This window comes from Artemia franciscana, chromosome 13 (assembly GCF_032884065.1).
Source record: "Artemia franciscana chromosome 13, ASM3288406v1, whole genome shotgun sequence".
NCBI lineage: Eukaryota > Metazoa > Arthropoda > Branchiopoda > Anostraca > Artemiidae > Artemia > Artemia franciscana.
In genome coordinates this window covers 36,118,037-36,134,254 of record NC_088875.1, presented here as the reverse complement: position 1 = coordinate 36,134,254, position 16,218 = coordinate 36,118,037, and the positions used below count along the sequence as shown (strand labels likewise).

At 37.0% G+C, this 16,218-nt stretch overlaps 1 protein-coding gene across 6 annotated transcripts in view; it reads left to right on the top strand.

The window, feature by feature from the left end:
• Window positions 1–16,218, top strand: part of LOC136034883 (histone-lysine N-methyltransferase, H3 lysine-79 specific-like) — an 80,971-nt gene that overhangs the window by 21,376 nt on the left and 43,377 nt on the right. For all 6 annotated transcript variants that reach the window (XR_010619266.1, XR_010619267.1, XR_010619268.1 and 3 more), the window contains exons 3-5: window positions 6,310–6,514; window positions 10,854–11,039; window positions 12,908–13,469. Coding sequence is in view for 3 of the 6 variants with exons in the window: in XM_065716371.1 (XP_065572443.1) it covers window positions 6,310–6,514; window positions 10,854–11,039; window positions 12,908–13,469 (953 nt within the window). In the remaining 3 variants the exon portion in view is untranslated. The remainder of the gene's footprint in view (window positions 1–6,309; window positions 6,515–10,853; window positions 11,040–12,907; window positions 13,470–16,218) is intronic.

Sequence of the window (16,218 nt, the reverse complement as noted above, 5' to 3'; positions counted from 1 at the left end):
ATGAATTTTGATATTTAGAAGGACCTCATGACTCAGAGCTCTTATTGTAAATCCCGACCAGCAATAACCGTCTGATTTTTCTTCTAAATCAATCTATTGATTCTTAGAATTTTGCTAGAGCTCATACCATATGAGCTCTTGGCTCTCGTCCGGCCTCGTCACAAGTGCCACATAAGCGCTTAGCCCATTTGAATTAATATGAAATAGTTGTGGGCATCAAGTCATGGTTATTGTAGAAAAAGCCAAGACAGGTAGTCCAATTGAGTGAGAAGAAAAGCCTCCTGTTGAGGTTGTTTCAGGGACTTCACTGTTAATCACGCTCGGATTTGCAATTATAATGGAAAATCATAATAAATATAATTATAATATCAAATCAAATTATAATGGAATTTATTATTATAAACATATTTAATGTCATTTAGGAAAAAGTTAAAAAAAATTTTAAGTTCCCCAAAAAACTGCAAGTTCAAAAACATGGAAGAATTTTTAAGTTAAAAAAAAGGAAAAAAATGTTCAGAATAAAAAGAAAATAAGATTCTCCTAAAGGGCTAACATCGTAAACCACTCGAAGGCAGAATTTATGCTCATTTTAGTTTTGAAATTGCTTTTTACTTTCCTCCAAAGGTCCAGGTTCAAAAATAACCCATATATTGAATTCGAAAGTTCAAGAATGGCTAGTAGAGTCTAGAGTTTTTTAAACGAAAGATGATTTATGATATATAAACACATACAATTTGGTAATTAAAGGGGTTGTAATGTGTTTTGATAAAATAGTATAAAAAAGTGCCCTCCTCAAAGCATGTGACAAAAAATATTCAGATTACAAACCTCTTCCAATGATATATTAAAATCCTTATTAAAACTTTTATTGTAAGGTATGTTGACACTTATAGCTCATTTCAACTAATAATAAGTTCTATGTTTTATACCCACATTCAAGGCCAAAATGATTACGCGATGTTCTCCAGATGCAACGGGAGTAGCGACGTGAACCATTTTGTTGTTTCAGCGACAATATGCTTGGCAATCAAATGCATATTCCTGGGAACATTTATCTCAATGGCATTGCAATAGGAACAGATGGTGACTTTCTCGACAACAAAGATTCAATATGAATGATTAAGTAATGTGCTCAATTGGACACAGCGGCCGGAACCATTGTGTTGTTTCAATGACAGTATATTTGGTAAATAAATCATTACGCAATTCAACAAATAAAGAATATTGCAATCAACTTACCACGATACACTGATGTTTAACACCAGGTGACTAACGCCCGAAAACAATGCATTGATAACATTTGCTTAGAATGCATTTCTAAGAAGATAATAATATCAATGATTTGTTGGCTACAATTGACTACCGCGTTGTTCTTTTACCAGAGGAAATCTTTGGTCTCACTTTTGATTCCTACACCAGACAAAAAATTTATGAATTCAATGGAAAACTGCCTAGAAGCTAAACAAAGGCTCGTTGGAAAAAAGTCGCCATCTACAACCGTAGCTAACAATAACGTCATCTCTGACTTAAGTTGTGTAGATGGTACCACTTGGGGAATCGTCGTTAAACTTTCTTCATGATCTTAAACCAGAAAGGAAGAAAAGAGTAGTGTCTATGGGCCTGATCGGATCTAGAGACCCATTACTACTAAATCGGCATTTGTTTTTATGGCACTTGGTATTAACCAAGTGACATATAGCAATCGCCAGTTCTGTCGGTCTGTCTGTCTGTCTGTCGGTCTGTCTGTCTGTCGGTCTGTCTGTCGGTCCCGGTTTTGCTACTTTAGGCACTTCCAGGTAATCTAGGACGATGAAATTTGGCAAGCGTATCAGGGACCGGACCAGATTAAATTAGAAATCGTTTTCCCGATTTGACCATCTGGGGGGGGGGGAGTGGGGGCCCGGTTAATTCGCAAAAAATAGAAAAAATGAAGTATTTTTAACTTATGAGCGGGCGATGGGATCTTAATGAAATTTCATGTTTGGAAAAATATTGTGTCTCAGAGCTATTATTTTAAATCCCGACAGGGTCTGATGACATTGGGGGGAGTTGGAGGGGGAAAACCTAAAGTCCCGGTTTTGCTACTTTAGGCACTTCCAGGTAAGCTAGGACGATGAAATTTGGCAAGCGTATCAGGGACCGGACCTGATTAAATTAGAAATAGTCGTTTTCCCGATTTGACCATCTGGGGGGGGGGGGCGGTTAATTCGGAAAAAATAGAAAAAATGAAGTATTTTTAACTTATGAGCGGGTGATTGGATCTTAATGAAATTTGATGTTTAGAATGATATTGTGTCTCAGAGCTCTTATTTTAAATCCCGACCGGATCTGGTGATGGGGGCGGGGAGTTGGGAGGGGGAAACTAAAACTTGGAAAACACTTAGAGTGGAGGGATCGGGATGAAACATGATGGGAAAATTAAACACAAGTCCTAGATAGATGATTGACATAAACGGAACGGATCCGCTCTCTTTGGGGTAGTTGGGGGGGGAGTATTTCTGAAAAATTGAAAAAAATTAGGTATTTTTAACTAACGAACGGGTGATCGGATCTCAATGAAATTTTATATTTAGAAGGATATCGTGGCTCAGAGCTCTTATTTTAAAACCAACCGGATCTGGTGACATTGGGGGGGGGGGAGTTGGGAGGGGGAAACCTAAAACTTGGAAAACACTTAGAGTGGAGGGATCGGGATGAAACTTGGTGGGAAAAAAACACGAGTCCTAGATACTTGATTGACATAACCAGAACGGATCCGCTCTCTTTGGGGTAGTTGGGGGAGGGGGTTAATTCTGAAAAATTAGAAAAAAGGAGGTATTTTTAACTTAGGAACGGGTGATTGGATCTCCATGAAATTTGATATTAGAAGGATATCGTGTCTCAAAGCTCTTATTTTAAATCCTGACCGGATCTGGTGACATTGGGGGAAGTTTGGGGCGGGGAAACCTAAAATGCTGGAAAACGCTTAGATTGGAGGGATTGGGATGAAACTTGGTTGGAAAAATAAGCAGAAGTCTTGCATACGTGATTTACATAATTGGAATGGATCCGCTCAATTGCGGGGGGGGGGGTAATTCTGAAAAATAAGAAAAAATGACGTATTTTTAACTTACGGAGGAGTGATCGGATCTTCATGAAACTTCATATTTAGAAGGATCTCGTAACTCAGATCTCTTATTTTAAATCTCAACCGGATCCAGCGTAATTGGAGGGGGGGGCAGTTGAGGGGAACCAGAAATCTTAGAAAATACTTAAGAGGTGAGATCAGGATGAAACTGGATGGGAAGAATCAAAACCTGTCTAAGATACGTGACTGACATAACTGGACCGGATCTGCTCTCTTTGGTGGAGTTGGGGGGGGGGGTAATTTTGAAAATTGAGGCATTTGTAACTTACGAAAGGGTGACCAGATCTTAATCAAATTTGATATTTAGAAGGATCTTGCGCTTTAAAGTTCTTATTTTAAATTCTGACCAGATCCTGTGACGTTGGGGGGGAGTTGGAGGGGGAAACCGGAATTCTTGGAAAACGTGAAAATTGGGGCATTTTTATTTTACGAACAGGTGATCGGATCGTAATGAAATTTGATATTTAGAAGGAATTCATGTCTCAGAGCTCTTATTTCAAATCTCGACCAGATCTTTTGACATTGGGGGGAGTTGGAGGGGGAAATCTTGGAAAAACACTTGGAGTGTAGGAATCGGGATGAAGCTTGGTGGATAGAATAAACAAATATCCTTGATACGTGATTGACTGAACCATGCTGGATTCGCTTTTTTTGGGGGGAGTTGAGGGGAGGGGTTCAGTGATTTGGCGAGTTTGGTGCTTCTGGACGTGCTAAAACGATGAAAATTGGTAGGCGTGTCAGGGAGCTTCACAATTTGACTTGATAAAGTCGTTTTCCCAGATTCGACCATCTGGGGGGCAAAAGGGAGAGGAAAAATTAGAAAAAATTAGGTATTTATAACTTACGAGTGGGTGATCGGATCTTAATGAATTTTGATATTTAGAAGGACTTTGTGACTCAGAGCTCTTTTTTTAAATCTTGACCGGCATTAAGCCTCTTATTTTCCTTTTTAAATCAATCTATTGATTTATAGAATTTTGCTAGAGCTCATACCATATGATCTCTTGGCTCTTAGCTCTTCTTGCCTCGTCACAAGTGCCATATGAGCTCTTAGCTCTTGTTTTTTGTTTTTTTTTTACTTATGGTCAAAACCTTTTTATCTCTGGGTTTTTCTGTTACTTACACAACAGGTGGCTAACAAACTACATGGACCGTATCTTTGGCTGAGCTTACGATGCATATCAATACATCTTCATTTTGATTAATCTGCCGATCAAGTATATATTCTGATAAGTAGTGACCAAAAATTTCTTTCTCTGTTAATTTTCAGTGACCCTTCTAGGACAGATTCCTGGATTATGAAAAAAGAAAGAAAAAACTATCTTTAGATTATATAAAGAAAATTAAATAAAAAAAAACAAGTTTTTTTTAAATGAAAGTAAGGAGCGACATTAAAACTTAAAACGAACAGAAATTACTCCGTATATGAAAGGGGATTTTCCTCCTCGACACCCCGCTCCTTACGCTAAGTTTTTTATTGTTTTAAAAAGTAGAGTTGCGAGAAAGAATCAAACTTTAGCGCAAGGAGCGGGGTGTCGAGGAGGAAAAGCCCCTTTCATATACGGAGTAATTTCTGTTCGTTTTAAGTTTTAATGTCGCTCCTTACTTTCATTTAAAAAAACTTGTTTTTTTATTTAATTTCTGAAAGTTTTTGAATTAATGCATGTCTGATTTTGGCTCTCCGTACATAAATTACTAAAATGAAATTTGCATATTAATTCTTTTTTTGGCTAAATGGCTTTCTCTTAGTTTTGATCAGACGATTTTGAGAAATAAGGGGTGGGGAAGCAGGTCTAGTTGCCCTCCAATTTTTCGGTTACTCAAAAAGGCAACTAGATCTTTTAATTTTTAACGAACGTTTTTATTAGTAAAAAAAACGTAACTTAAGAATTAACTTACGTAACAAACGTACATAACTTACGTAACTTACGTTACGTTTTATCCCAATTCATTAAGAATGACCCCTGAATCAGAAAGGCCGTAGAATAAATAGTTGAAATTATTTAAAAATTTTTTAGCATAAAGAGCGAAGTATTTATCTCCTCCTAAATACCTCGCTCTTTCTGCTAAAGTATTTTTAGAACCCTTCATATGCGTAATAATCTCTGTTCGTTTTAAGTTTTAATGCTTCTCCTTACTTTCAATTGAAAAAACTTTTTCATGTTTATATTTTCATTGTTTTTTTTTATAGTAATGCTAGAAAGTCCTGCGCCCTTTTCATTGAATTTCTCTTCCCCCATGAAATACTCCTCCAAGGAAAGATCCTCCCATATAGCCCCCTCCCCTGAACCCCACACCCAAACCAAAAAAATCCCCCTGATAACGTCGGTACACTTCCCAGTAACCATTACTGTATGTAAACATTGGTCAAAGTTTGTAACTTGCAGCCCCTCCCCCAGGGACTGTGGGGGGTAAGTCATCCCCAAAGACATAGTTATTATGATTTTCAACTATGCGGAACAAAATGGCTATCTCAAAATTTTGATCCGTTGACTTTGGGAAAAAAATGAGCGTGGGAGGGGGCCTAGGTGCCCTCCAATTTTTTTGGTCACTTAAAAAGGGCACTAGAACTTTTCATTTCCGTTAGAATGAGCCCTCTTGCAACACTCTAGGACCACTTGGTCGATACGATGACCCCTGGGAAAAAAAAAAAAAACAAATAAACACGCACCCGTGATTTGTCTTCTGGCAAAAAATACGAAATTCGACATTTTTGTAGATTGGACCTTGGAATTTTTTCTACAGGGTTCTCTGATACGCTGAATGCGATGGTGTAATTTTCGTTAAGATCCTATGACTTTTAGGGGGTGTTACCCCCTATTTTCCAAAATAAGGCAAATTTTCTCAGGCTCGTAACTTTTGATGACAAAGACTGAAATTTATAGAAATTTATATATTTAAAATCAGCATAAAAATCCGATTCTTTTGATATGTCTTTTAGTATCGAAATTCCGTTTTTTAGAGTTTCGTTTACTATTGAGCCGGGTCGCTCCTTACTACAGTTCGTTACCACGAACTGTTTGATATTCTAAAAAATATTGCCATTCACCTGGGCCAAAAAAAAGTAGGCCTCCCATGTTGAAATAATTAAAACTAAATTCCATAATCTAATGATAGTTTTGTTTATATGCCCTTGTTCTTTGTCTTAATACATGATAACTGATATCCTATTTTGCTTCCAGTTATGAGAGCATGAAGCAGTTAGTGGATAAATACAATCGCGCTATGGACAGCATTCTCCAGCTTGAAAAAGGAACAGCAAAACCAGCGCAAAGATTGAGCCAAAGGGCGTCTAGAGCATTACTAAAACATATTTTGCAGCAGGTTTATAACCAGTCAGTGACCGATCCTGAGCGGCTGAACCAATATGAACCATTTTCACCTGAGGTAAGTCTTGAAAACTACAATGTATTCATTGCGTGCAAAGTTAATATTGAGCCTTGTGGGTATAGTTTTAGGTCATTGTAAATTTTTGTTTTTATTTCTTGTCAATTATAATTAAGCCTAGATTAAATAAATTTAAAGGTAAATTGTAGCAATTACCCCCCCCCCCAACTTCTATTGAAATTACTCTGTATGCTGAAGTAGCCTGGTCATATATACTCACTTCTGTTACTTTTGGTGTTAGCAAAAGTGGAAGGATCTTGGTATATTACAACAATAATGGTGTTATAAAAGATCTAAAGTCGAATCTGACTTCTTTTTAGTTGACTAATAAATTCATTTATTTGTGAAGATTCTGTTAATGGGGCTATTAGGGAAGCTAAATCTGTTGTTGCTGTCATTATGGCACTTGGGACTTACCAAGTGACATATAGCGATCGCAAATTATGTTGGTGTGTCCTCGTTTTGCTAGTTTGGGCACTTCCAGATAAGTTAGGACGATGAAATTCGGCTGGCGTATCAGGGACCAAACCAGATTAAGTTATAAATAGTCGTTTCCCCGATTCGACCATCTGGGGGAGGAGTGGGGAGGACGATTAATCCAGAAAAATAAAAAAAATAAGGTATTTTAACTTATGAACGGGTAATCGGATCTTAGTGAAATTTGATATTTAGAAGAATATCGTGTCTCAGAGCTCTCGGAGCTGGAGGGGGAAACCTGAAATCTTGGAAAACGCTTAGAGTGGGGGGATTGGGATGAAACTTGGTGGGAAAAATAAGCGCAAGTCCTAGATATGTGACTGACATAACCGGAACGGATCCGCTCTCTTTGGGGGAGTTGGTAGGGTGGGTTAATTCTGAAAAATTCGAAAAAAATGAGGTATTTTTAACTCAATCCCGACCGGCACTAAGCCTCTGATTTTTCCTTTTTAATTAATCTATTGATTCTTATAATTTTGCTAGAGCTCATGCCATATGAGCTGTTGGCTCTTCCGACCTTGTCAAAAATGCCATATGAACTCTTAGCTCTTTTTTTTCTTTCTCTGTCTAGTTTTTATTTTGTTTTTTTTTTTTACGTCAAAGACGTCTTGTTGTGAAATATTTGCTGGATTGTTTCTCTTCTTTTCCTTCATACTGGCCATTGATCAGTTTGTTGTTCCAAAATTTATTTCTTTATTTTATAGTGGGGTTTCATACAAATAGAAAATTCTTGGTACATTTAAGAAATACAGTGCGGTGCAATTATATTGGTTTGTATAGTCTACGTTGTTGAATGGATTGACTGGTGAAAAATATTTTCGAATCTGCAGTAATTCTTCGGCAATGGAGACTAATACTGCCCTTAACCAAATCTCTTCTGCGCCCCTTGTAGGCACCCATAGGAGGGAGGGATGTTAAGTGTCAAAATGGCTGCTGTAACCGACATCATAGGTTATAACGGAATTTTATAACAAATAAAAAGAAATCTTTACTCGAGTTCTCTCAAAAATAACCAATTAGGGGAGCTCAGGGTTGTTTCGGACACAGGTTGGTTTGGATCCTTCCATTATATAATCGAGTTTTACACGAAAAATTCCGTCAAGAATCAGGATCAAGGATTGACGAGTGGCCGACTTTGCGCAAAAGTTTCAAAAGTTACCGAACACGCGTTTCAAAGATATTGTCTTTGAATCACATTTTAACCTATTCTTTTTATTTCCATTAACGTGCGTCAGCTTTTGTAGTTGTGTTCTTTACTTGAGTACAGAGTTAAGCGTCGGCAAGTACTTAGACTTATCATGTCGCTAGCTACAACTAGTCACAAGTTGGACTTATTTTAACTATTTTTTTTTATAATCTATTTTTTAGAAATGGTCTGTGTGAGGTTGATTCGGACGCTGTAGATGGCTTGGTTTGGACGACTTTTGAAAGTGTCCAAAACAACCCTGTTTTGTCAAATTATCCCCAGCGAGGGGAGATACAAGCGCAGAGAGAGATACAAAGGCAGTTTGTGACATCTGATACATTGCGTCTGTCTTTAGCCCAACGATATAGGCTACAGCTTTCCTATTGATGTAAATATGGAACTGTCAATATTTCTGACCTACGAATAAAGTGAACATACCTCTCGGTACTTTTTTTATGCTCCTTATACTCTTTCCTTTTTTTCATCGTGGGAAATAAAGGCGCAAGCTTCGATAGACTGAATAAATACATTCCTCAACATGCAGAACAGTGAGATTTCTATCAGACCATCCGGAGCAATAGGTCAAGCTAGAGCAAGTAGTTGTAGGGGGATCTTTCGATAACCCTGCCTTAGTCTATGCTGAATGCCAAATCTCTCAGGACCTTATTTGGATCAACGACGAAAGGTGACCTAACTGTATCACCTCCTCCTAGAGTGCTTGTCAAGAAGGGCCAAAAGCAAGTGACCATCAGCAGAACGTAGTTAAAATGTAGCCATGGTGTGTTTTGTTAGTGTGACAGGCAACCACGTCCTCCAGTTTTTGTCTTTCCAAGCGTTTATTTCTAGCCACGAATGGAGAAAGATGGGTCCCTTGGTGCATTGGGACTAGCTCGTCCAAGTGGTTAGATTAACTCTGAAACCTACCTGTAGACAATGAAACATTCTGTGAAGCATACCAGATCATCAAAATAAAATAAAACTTTACTGTTACTGGACAATCATGACAGTCAACTGGACATCTAAGTAGTCAACTACTGCAAAGAAAATAAAGTAGTCTCAAATATTTACTAACCTCACTGCTCGCATTGCTTGCAACCTTTAAATGTTTCAGTCTATAGACCATTCAAACAGTGATGAGAAGAAACTTTAATGGGTGGTCGAACCTCCATCCAGGCCAACGTATCTCTATGTATGAGGTAGCAGAGCTCAGGCGTGTTCCATATCTCAAGAAGTTCAACATGAGTAATATAATCGCTGGCTTTAGAAAGCCTGGACTGTGGCCATTTGACCACAATACTTTCTGCCGCCGACTTTTTACTGCTTCGGTTACAGTTCGTCAATTACTGGACAGCCATTGTCAACTTACTGAGCCAGATTTACATGAACCAGACTAAGATGCTGACGAAACACAAGAGCCTTCTGTAATCTTTTTCATAACTCCCCAGTAACTAAGATCATTTCCCCGTGCGCCACCTACAACCACCAAGGATAGAGGAGTAAAACAAACTAGAAAAACTACAATACTTACAGAAACATCGGAAAAGGAAGAACTTGAGCAAATAGAAAAAAATAAAGAAAGATCTCAGAAGAAAGTTGTCACCACCTTCCAAAGAAAGCAAGAAATCTAAGGGTGGCTGACCAGAGTGAAGATACAAGAATGTCTATTCATAGATTCTCTGATGAATCTTTACTTCTCGGAGAAACGGAACCAGACTATGTGTAATGTATAAATATCCTAGCTGTTGATGACTTTTTGCTCGTGATATTCGTTGCCGGAAAAGAAACTTTTTTATGTTGCATGTGTAGCAGAAAATGGTTATGACGACATGGAGTTGATGTTTTTACAAAAAATGGGATTAAGTTCGTTTTTCCTGATTCCGTTGGCCAGGATTCAGTTTCAAAAGATGATATTATCTTGAAGCTTCCCTGCCCAGTTTCAACAGGTGGTACAAAGAAAGTTCCGAAAGCTCTCGGCTTCAATTTCGATTTCTCCAAGTTTAATTTTTGCTAAAGAAGTTTTGTATTGAGATGTTTAAAAATAATTAAAAGATATTAAACTATGTTACAATGTGTCCGAAGCAACCCGTGGTATGTCCGAAACATCCCGTACTCTGGGATTCTTTTGGACGATTTTTGTTTTGTTTTTAAACCGTTTCAGAAAAAGAAAATGGGAAAAATTCTTGTAGGTGCAAAATTTCTGGACACATGTTGGGGTGCTTGAAATGCCCAGATATGTCTGTTAGTTGACGAGATTTTTGAAAAAGAAAAACACCCGGGTCAATCCCGAGCTTCCTTACTACAAAAAAAAAACAAACAAAAAACTAAGAGTGATGGATCTAGGACCTTTTGGAAAATAGAAATTTATATCAACACATGAAGTTGGTGCTAATAAAACAAGTCTGACTAGTTACGAGCCAAGGAGTCAGAAATTTCCTTTTTAAGTTTTAAACTATTTTTTTTAATTGGAGGGTTTATTTGAATTGGTTCCCAATTTTTTTTTTATCTTGCCTGCGTCCCATTTTAAAAAATTCCGGGCTCGTACCCCTTCAGCACGATCCTATCTTAATCCTTGGATTCCATTGCGCCTAGAAGTCAGAATCGTGGATATTTTGGTTAAAAATTATAAAACTCTAACAAACTTAAGATACACTTCTTATTGTTGTATATATGTTTTAGGTATATGGTGAAACCTCATACGAACTGGTATGTCAGATGATTGATAACGTTCAGCCATTAGAATCAGATACCTTCGTTGATTTGGGATCTGGTGTTGGCCAAGTTGTGCTTCAAATGGCTGCAGCAACTGGGTGCAAACGCTGTGTAGGAATTGAAAAGGCCGACGTTCCGGCAAGATATGCCGAGGCAAGCTGATTTAGATTTTTGGGCGCTTGATTAATGTACAACCAGAGAATTACAATAGCCTTGACTTAAAGTCTTAGTTTAAAATAATAACGATTGAATGCTAAGCTAGCTTTTGTATAGTTAGATAAATTTGGGATTATTTAGTATAACTGCTTTTTCTTTTAAAGATTTTATGCTACACAAAAAATGTCTGCAAAAATTCCAACGTTGATGTTTCCACATTAATCCTGAGGAATTCTTGATTGTTACAGAAGCCTAAAATTGACTGACTTAAAAATTAAATTGACTGACTAACCTCTGAAATAAAAAGATTGACTTTTGCAGAGTCAAACAAATTGGGGATCATTTAGTATAAATTTCATTTCACTTAAAAATTTTATACTATACAAAAATGCCAACATGAATACCAGCTGTGGTGTTCTGCTTTAACTCTGACTAGTTCTTGATTGTTCCAGATTGACTCGACCAGTTTCGAGTGAGAACCGATTAGCGATTAGAGTTGTTTGGTTAAATTCGCTCGAAGTTGCTCTCCTGTTATTGTGAGCCATTGAAATTGGACTATTGATAGGATGTTCTAATTAGCCCACATATACTACAAGGGGTGTTTACCCATAGTGAATATCGAGGATAATGGGAAAAATAGACTATTCGGAATTAATACTTAGGAAAAGGCTGGATACGCAAATAATGAGTATTTTATATTGGTTTAAGCACATACATTTTTTTCCTATATTCTAGTCTTGCTGTGGCGTTTTTCCGTTTTCAGCAGTGTTTTTCATTCTCTGGCATTGCCATGACCACTAAGTCCATCAAAAGGGGTACAGTAGATATTTCTTGATACCCCCATGAGAAATGGATAGAGCTACTTTCAATTAAAATACGAACTCAATGTATGAAAAAAACCTAGATATCGAATTATAATACTATATATGATTTTTAGGGTTATATATAATTTAGATACTTTTCCAAAGATATTAAGCTCAGGACTGAAATTTCAAAATCTTGCAAAAATTTCCAAGCTGTGGTACCTCTGATGATTTACATCTTCAAAAGGAAAGTCTAGTACTATGAAAAGTAACAAACGTTTTGTTTTATCTATTGTATACTATTATGAATTATCCTATAAATTCTTCGTTTTTTGGTACTATGATGTTATACAAGCTACATTTAAGTTCTAAACCAAAGTTTAATTTTGTTACGTTCTTTGTGTATTTTTATCTATGACTCAGATCTAGGTCCAAGGTTCCTCTGATACTGCATCTGTAAATGCTTGCCTATAATGTATGATTTTATTTCCTCGATATGTTACAAAGAAGCCTCAAAGAACCCCCAAGCAACATTGGGTGCTTATGCATTATAGCGACCCCACTCAAGAAGTGAAGTTAAGTTAATCCTATGAAATATACCTAATGTGATGAAATATATGCTTTAGGACAAAATTATGAAAACTGCAACAAAGAATTATGGAAAACAGGCCGCCCAGAACTTATTGTATGAAATACCTAACCGAAATACGAACTCTATATATTGAATATTTAATTAAAATTTACCTATATAGTAGTTTATCTCACTGTGCCTAGGCTAATTGTCTTCGAATGCATACAGACGAACCTGTTTTACATAGAAAGATCAGATCAAAATTCTTGAGTAGGGTCGCTATAACACATAAGTGTCCCTCATTGTTTCTGGTTCAGACGTTAGTCATAACGCAGTGTCTAATGCACAAAGAACTTCAAAATTTCAAAACGGGACATGCGTACATAAAGGTGTCATTTAAGTTATCTTAGGTTGGCCTAATATTGATGTCGTTTTTTGCACACTTTTTTAAACATAAATTGGCATTAATTGCACAACTTTTTCTTTTTCAGGTAATGATACCAAGTTTCATCAAGTGGATGAAATGGTGGGGTAAGAAATACGGAGAATTTCAACTGATCAAGGGGGATTTTCTTCACGAAAGTCGCCGAGAGCTTTTAGTAACGTCTAGCATAGTATTTGTAAATAATTTTGCGTTTGGCCCAGCAGTGGATCACAAACTGAAGGAACTTTTTGCCGATCTTCGGGATGGAACACGAATTGTGTCATCAAAAGCCTTTTGCCCCCTCAATTTTCGAATCACTGATAGAACGCTGAGTGACATTGGGACAATTATGCATGTAACAGAGATGAGCCCCTTAACAGGCAGTGTTTCCTGGACTGGGAAACCTGTGTCATACTACCTCCATGTTATAGACAGGACAAAGTTGGAACGCTATTTTCAAAAGCTGAAGACTAAGGATGAAAAGGAAGGCAATGGACGTGGAAAACGATCGGCTGCTGTCTCTGCAGCAGCATCCATCACAAACGGATCTGACTACAGTGATGCATCAAATTTAGTTTCTCAGTCAAATTCTCCCCATATGAGCGAAGATAGTAATATGGATTTCTATGGTAAGCCTTTATGTATTAAAAAAAAAAATGTGAGAACTCTTTACCACTTTTACAATGAATCGGTGATTTTCTCTCAAAAGAGGTAACTGGCGCGGAGAACATGTTTGAGAATTCAAAAAGCATTAGGTTTAGCTATACCGCAAATCTAGTTATTAAATGAAATTCACCCCAGCATGAGTGAAGACTAATACAGATTTTTATGGTAATTCTTTAAGGACTACAAAAAAAAAAAAAAAAATGTTTTTCTATAACTGTGAACTATTCATCAAAAGAGTATAAATCTTGACAGTTTAATTTGTATACTCCTAGAGAATTCCATATCAAAAGAGATATGAATAGATATCAGTAGAGATATCCACTATTCATCAAAAGAGAGAACTACCATATGCGTAAATCTTGACAGTGTAATTTGTATACTCCTAGAGAATTGGAGAATTGTGATTGCCTTAAAGGGAAAGCTAGAAAGTAAGGTCTAAGATTAACCACGGGCGTAAACATTCAAAGTTAGGCGATTTGATTTGAAGCCAGGGTTATAAACTAAACCTGGGTCTTGCTTATATTGCCTACTCTAAAGGTTTATCAGAATGTAGATCTTTTTGTTTATTCAGTAATTCACACTTACTTTTCAAAAATTTTATTTTTGCACTTGAAGATACTTTTGTATGAAACCTATTAACAAATAAATAGAAATTTGGCAATATACAAATAAATAATATAAAACAAATGAGCGTTTTCGTTTAGCTCTTGTCATTAAGCTCCCAACCTGCTTGTAGGGTCCCGATCCCTAGGCTGAGAAATGCTGTAGTAGAATGGTTAATATTTAAAAATATTGAAAATGAAATGTCTAAAAAGAAATAGAACAATTGATGGTTGTTTTAAACCAGATCATGGTTAGTGCCTTGTTTTCAAACAAGGCATAGCCTTGTTTTCAAAACTAGAACTGCCTCATTTCGGGTGGGAGCGTTTAGGTTTGAAAAATTCCCTTTTGTTGGTATTTACTGAAAAAAAACATTCAGATTGTTTAATATTTAAAATACTTATCTAAATGGAAAGTCAAGAAGGAAACAAATCATTTAGTTTTCGTTTATCAGCATTGTAAACTTGGAACTTTTAAGGTAGTTAAACTTTTGGCAACGTAAAAAAAAAAAATTATTATATTTTATATAATATTAATTATAAATTATAAAAATATAATATTAAATTATAAAAATATATTAAAATATTTATCTCTCATTTTCTCTTTAGTCTACTAGAAGAGTGGAAAAATGTGATTGCCTTAAAGGGGAAGCTATAGTATGAACTATGCATCGGCACTGTTTCTGTTTTCTGTTTCTGTTTCTGTTTTTTCTTGCCTGTTTCTGCCTGTTTCTGTTTCTGTTTTTACAAAAAACAGAACAGAAAACAGAAACAGGCTACCTGTTTTTGTTTTACCTGTTTCTGTTTCTGTTCTGTTTTTTTTTCATCTGTTTTTTTCCGTTTCTGTTTTTTTTTATCTGTTTTCTGTTTTTTTTTCTGTTTTTTTTTTTTCAAATGCCGCGCTATCTAGCGGGCATGATACCGAAACGCATGATACCTACCCGTACCTACCGTACCGAAACGCACATCTAGCGGGCATGATACCATGATAACGTTGATTTTTGAATTTAAACAAAAAGGGAATAGTTGTGGGAAAAGTCAAAGTCATGGCCAATTGTAGAAAAAAGCTAAGACAGATTGTCCAATTAAGTGGGCAACCCAGTCAAGGTTAATTTTACCCCTTTGATTGCCGTTGTGACTGTCTCCCATTTATGCTATACCTCTCCGTGCATGCATGTCCCTTGACAATGCCGAAATAGAGTCAACCCGTTGACTACGGGTTGACTACTTGAAAATTTTCCTCTCATGCATGTCACTCCACAATGCTCAACTAGAGTCAACCTCTCATGCTAATTCACGGCGGGGTAAATCTGAGCGAAAGAGAGAGATAGAGAAAGAGAGAGAAGCTTGAACGCTATACAGTGGACATGGGCTAGATGGGAACCCCATATGACAATGTCTCTACTGTTGGTATATGTGTAGCGGATGGCTATTACCGCTTGAGCAACGGTCTAACCATTGACGGCTTTAAGGATTCGTGCTTTAAGCGGCAAACATGGGCTCAATGAAATCCCATATAAAAGAGGAATATAGCGTTGGTATTTACTTAGAGCAATGGGTTACCGCTAGAACAGCGGTCCAACAAGCCACGGCTTGAAGGCATCCGTACTTTAAGCGGTGAACCTAGACACCTTGGTATGTGTGTAGCGGAGGGTTATTACCACTTGAGCAATGGTCTAACCATAGAGCGTTAAAGAGCGTTGGTATTTGCTTAGAGCAATGGGTTACCGCTATAGCGACGGTTTAAATAGCCTCTAACTTAAGCGGTGGACATAAGCTAGATGGGATGACTCTGTGTCTGTCTGGTATATATTAGCAAGCAGCGGTCTAAGTAGCCTCGGCTTGAAAGCATTCGTGCTTTAAGCGTTGAATATAGTGTTGGTATATGCTTTGAGCAATGGTTTACCGCTAAAGCAACGGTCTAAGAGCAACTAGGGTAAATTGTCAATTATAAATGACATTTAAGCTTGAAAGGAATATAGCGTTGGTATCACCCGATTGGACCCATTTTATGACAAATTTCGCCCCCCCCCTAATAATACGCTAGTGTGTTGAATTACACGAAGTTGCTCATCTTTTGTATGTGACTACAAGGATTTAACAAGAAGATGTT